This window comes from Corapipo altera, unplaced genomic scaffold (genome assembly GCF_003945725.1).
Source record: "Corapipo altera isolate COAL_440 unplaced genomic scaffold, ASM394572v1 290, whole genome shotgun sequence".
Taxonomy (NCBI): Eukaryota; Metazoa; Chordata; class Aves; order Passeriformes; family Pipridae; genus Corapipo; species Corapipo altera.
This window is the reverse complement of record NW_020885041.1, coordinates 460,504-464,641: the sequence shown is the minus strand read 5'-3', so window position 1 is coordinate 464,641 and position 4,138 is coordinate 460,504. Positions and strand designations below refer to the sequence as shown.

At 71.4% G+C, this 4,138-nt stretch overlaps 2 protein-coding genes across 2 annotated transcripts in view; both read left to right on the top strand.

Moving 5' to 3' along the window:
- Positions 1 to 693: 693 nt before the first annotated feature.
- PRKAG1 (protein kinase AMP-activated non-catalytic subunit gamma 1) lies at positions 694 to 2,776 on the top strand. The gene is made up of 8 exons (XM_027668497.1): positions 694 to 699; positions 796 to 841; positions 946 to 1,000; positions 1,085 to 1,211; positions 1,558 to 1,723; positions 1,834 to 1,871; positions 1,975 to 2,121; positions 2,205 to 2,776. Exons 1-8 carry the CDS (start codon positions 697 to 699, stop codon positions 2,301 to 2,303), a joined length of 681 nt encoding a protein of 226 aa, XP_027524298.1. The 5' UTR covers positions 694 to 696; the 3' UTR covers positions 2,304 to 2,776.
- A 544-nt stretch (positions 2,777 to 3,320) lies between these two features.
- Positions 3,321 to 4,138, top strand: part of DDN (dendrin) — a 1,629-nt gene continuing 811 nt past the window's right edge. The window contains exons 1-2 of the mRNA XM_027668491.1: positions 3,321 to 3,810; positions 3,891 to 4,135. Coding sequence (XP_027524292.1) covers positions 3,641 to 3,810; positions 3,891 to 4,135 — 415 coding nt within the window. The 5' untranslated portion in view covers positions 3,321 to 3,640. The remainder of the gene's footprint in view (positions 3,811 to 3,890; positions 4,136 to 4,138) is intronic.

The following is a 4,138-nucleotide window of genomic DNA, read 5'->3' as shown; positions in this document are numbered from 1 at the left end:
AGAAGCCGGGCGGAAGTGGGGCAGGAAGAGGGCGGAAGTGGGGCGAGAAGCCGGGCGGAAGTGGGGCAGGGAGCCGGGCGGAAGTGGGGTGAGAAGCCGGGCGGAAGTGGGGCAGCGGCGCCGCGGGACGGAGCGGGGGCCATGGAGGTGAGGGCGGGGGGGGACAGCGGGGACCGGGAGGGGGGACACAGGGAGGGACACGGGGCTACCGGGACCGGGGACCGCGGCCCGGCCTGACTCGCTCCGTGTCTGCCCCCAGGATCCTGGCCCCGGCCCCGACCCCGGCCCCGACCCGGCCGCCGAGAGCCCGGCGGAGCTGAGCCCCCCGGGGCTGGAAGGTGATTCCAGGCTGGTCTGGGGGATCCGGGGTGCGGGGAGGATCCGGCGGCGGAGGTGCCGCGGGGGTTTGGGTGTCCCGAGGTGTGCAGAATCCAGAGGGTTTTCCCTTTCCTGAGGTTTGGGGGGCCCGGGGTAGGAGGGTACTGGGATTCGGGATGTCTGAGATTTGGATTTGGGGTGCCCCAGGATTTGGGATGCCCCAGGATTTCGGGTACCTCGGGGTCAGGATTTGGGGTATCCCCAGAATTTGGGGTATCCCCAGGATTTGGGGTGCCCCAGGACGGGGGATGCCCCAGGGTTTGGGGTGCCCCCTCACGGTGCCCCCCCCCCCCCCCCCGCCGCTGCTCCCAGTCACCCATGGTGAGGGCCGGGGGTCTGCGGCGTGGGGGGAGTCTGGCTCTACCCACCCCACCTATGGCTGTGGGTGATCCTGGTTTCTCCTCTTACCCCCCCCAGGTGCAGATCTACGAGCTGGAGGAGCACAAAATAGAGACGTGGAGAGGTGAGGGGGGTCTCTGCCGGCCGCCTCCCGCCCCCCCCGGCGCTCCCGGAGCCCCCCGGCGCCGTCCCCCGCCCACCCCCCTCAGTCCCCCCCTCTCCCCGCAGAGGTTTATCTGCAGGACTCCTTCAAGCCCCTGGTCTGCATCTCCCCCAACGCCAGGTACCCCCCGGGGGGCAGGGAGGGGGGTCACAGCTTGGGGGCCATTTTGGGCACACCCCAAATCACCCTCCCTCCCTCCCGCAGCCTCTTCGACGCCGTGTCCTCCCTGATCCGCAACAAGATCCATCGTCTGCCCGTCATCGACCCCGACTCGGGGAACACCCTCTACATCCTCACCCACAAACGCATCCTCAAGTTCCTCAAGCTCTTTGTAAGTCCTGCCCTTGCCTCATGGTGATGGTGGGGGCCACCCTGGGACCCCCAGCCCGGGCTGTGCCAGGTCCTTGTGCCAAGTTCTACCCCGAGCCCCTCGGTCTGGGCTGTGCCAGGTCCTTCTACCAGGTACCACCAGCACTGGGCACAGGGTGGGCACAGCTCTGGTACCTCCCCACATGCTGTGGGTGCTGGGGGACCCCCAGGAAGCTGCACAAACCCTCTGCATCGCCCCTGCCCGGGGGTCCCACATCCCCTGCCCCACCCCCTGGCACTCTGTGCTTTCACCCCCAGCACGGGGGGGGTCTGTGCTCAGCCCTGTGCCCCCCTTGCTGTCCCCGCAGATCGCAGAGGTGCCCAAGCCCGAGTTCATGGCGCGGACGTTGGCGGAGCTGCAGATCGGCACCTACAGCAACATCGCCGTGGTGGGCACGGGCACCCCCATCTACGTGGCCCTGGGCATCTTCGTGCAGCAGCGCGTCTCTGCGCTGCCCGTGGTGGACGACTCGGGTAAGGACGGGCTGGCCTGGCCTTGGCTGTCCCCAGGTCACCTCCGGGGGGGGCTGTGTCCCCTCTCGAGGGCCCGGCAGCGCCGCTGAGCCGCTCCCCTCCTTCCCCAGGGCGGGTGGTGGACATCTACTCCAAATTCGATGTTATTGTGAGTACCGGGAGGGGCAGTGCCTGGGCTGGGGGGGGATGCCGGGGAGTGGTGGTGGTCCCCAAGGTCCTGGCTGTGTCCCCAACGCCTGTCCCTGCCCCAGAACCTGGCAGCTGAGAAGACCTACAACAACCTGGACGTGACGGTGACACGGGCGCTGCAGCACCGCTCCCACTACTTCGAGGGTGTCCTCAAGTGTTACAAGCACGAGACGCTGGAAACCATCATCAACCGCCTGGTGGAGGCCGAGGTAACCGTGCCCGGGGTGCCAGGGTGGGGTCTGGGGGGGGTCCCCACTCCCCCTCAGCCCTTCCCTGTGTCCCCCCTCCCCAGGTTCACCGGCTGGTGGTGGTGGATGAGAGCGACGTGGTCAAAGGGATCGTCTCCCTCTCAGACATCCTGCAAGCCCTGGTCCTCCCACAGGGCCCCTGAGGTGGTGTGGGGGGGGGTTAATTCCTCCCCTGGAGCCCCCCACTCTGCTCTCCTGCCACACTGTGCCCCCCTGGGCTGGCGGAGGCACCCGGGGCTGGACCCCACTCACCAGCAGCATCCAGCAATAACTCCCAGCCCTGGGGTGGTCCCCACTGCCCTTCCCTGGGTGGGGGGAGCCCACGGCCCCCCCTGCACCCCAAGGCCGTACAAGGTGCTGGGGGCAGCCCCCGACCCCCCTGGGGTCACCCACCTCCGTGCCAGGGCTGTTCCCAGTGCAGACCCTCATCCCCGCCCCCTCTGCCCCCCCAGGGTTTCACTGGCTTTGGTGAAACCTCCTCAGCTCTCTCTGGCCCAGGGACCCCCCCCAGCCCCAGGGGTTCCCCCCGGGCCCCCCCAGGTCCCTCGGGCACATCCGCACCCGCCACCGCTTCGTGTGTGGAAAAACCCCACAAATAAACACAGACCTGGCACCACCCCGGCTCGGTGTGGGGCACGGGGGGCACCAACGAGGGAGGGGGTACCCGGGGAGGGGGCGCGACCCCCCCACGCCAGACAGGGGGAATCTGCTGAGCTCAACCAGACCCTAAATCCCTGTTTGTTCCGCCTGTGGCTTTTCTAAAAGGCCGGGATTGGGGATGGGACGGGCACAGGGACCCGGTGGGACATGGGGACCCTCCGGTGGGCACCGCGGTGAGCGGGGGGTGTCGGGCAGGGGCTGGGGGAGGCCGGAGCGAGGGGCTGCGTGTCGGGGGGCTGGCGGGGGTCGCGGGCAGGCGGGAGGCCGAGGTTTGCTGCCGGTGCCCACGGGGGAGGCGCGAGGCCCGGCCGTGCTGAGCGTGGCACATTCCTGGCCGGGGGGGGAGAGGCCGGGCCGGGGGACCCCGTCCCTGCCAGCCCCGGGGTCCGGCAGAGGCTGCGGAGCGAGGTGAGCGCCGGGCAGGTACCGGGGGGCCCCGGGGGGGCTCGGGGGGGCCGTGCCGGTTGCCATGCCGCCGCCGGAGGGTTGCTAAGCTCCGCTCGGAGCCCGCGTGGGCTGCAGCGCTCGGTGCCAAACCCGCCATCGCCTGCTTGTCGCAGGGGGGGAAGGGATCCCGGGGGGGGGGCACACGCACACGTACACGGCGACAAGACACCCCCGGGACGGCCGGTGGGGTCCCCGCGGCGTGCCGGGCTCCCGGCCCCCCGGGGGGCTCCGAGCCCCGCGGCGGCACCGGGCGGGACACGGGGGTCCCCGGGGGAACGCGTGCGGCCGTGGGTGTGTGCGGGCGGGCACGGGGCTCTGCCGAGGCTCCACTGAGCCCCCCCCCTGCACGGGGACCCCCCTCCCGGCCGGGGCCATGCTGGGGGGTCCGGAGCGGGGCGCGGGGCGCCTGCGGATCTGCGAGCGGACCAAGCTGGTGCTGGTGGAGATCGACACGGTGGCGTGTTGCAGCTCGGGCGCAGGCATGGCTGCGGGGTGCCGGCCAGAGCCCCCCTGGACCTACCGCCGCATCGCCGGGGAGTACGCGTGAGTGGGGACGGAGGGGCGGGGGGTCCGGCCCGCGCCCCCCACCCTCCCTCCCCTCACCCCCCATCTCTGTCTTGCAGGTACCTGGAGAAGCGCTTCGTGGCCGAGCTGGCCCCCCCCCTGGCCCCCCGTGCCCCCCAGTTCCTCCCGACGCCTGCAGGACTTCGCCCCCCGGCCCCGGGTGCCCCCCACCCCCTGCCCCCCACGACAGCCCGAGGGGACGGGGGGCAGCGGACCCTGGGGGGGGAACCCACCGCCCACGCCCCGGCCTCCGGTGCCGGTGGGCAAGTTGTGCCCCCCCACCTACGAGGTGCACATGCAGCGGGTG

Bases quoted from the DNA above. Each gene is read 5' to 3' on its own strand.
- PRKAG1 (XM_027668497.1), top strand. The intron at 842-945 runs GTGAGGGGGGTC...CTCTCCCCGCAG, and splicing joins CAAAATAGAGACGTGGAGAG to AGGTTTATCTGCAGGACTCC. The intron at 1,872-1,974 runs GTGAGTACCGGG...TCCCTGCCCCAG, and splicing joins ACTCCAAATTCGATGTTATT to AACCTGGCAGCTGAGAAGAC.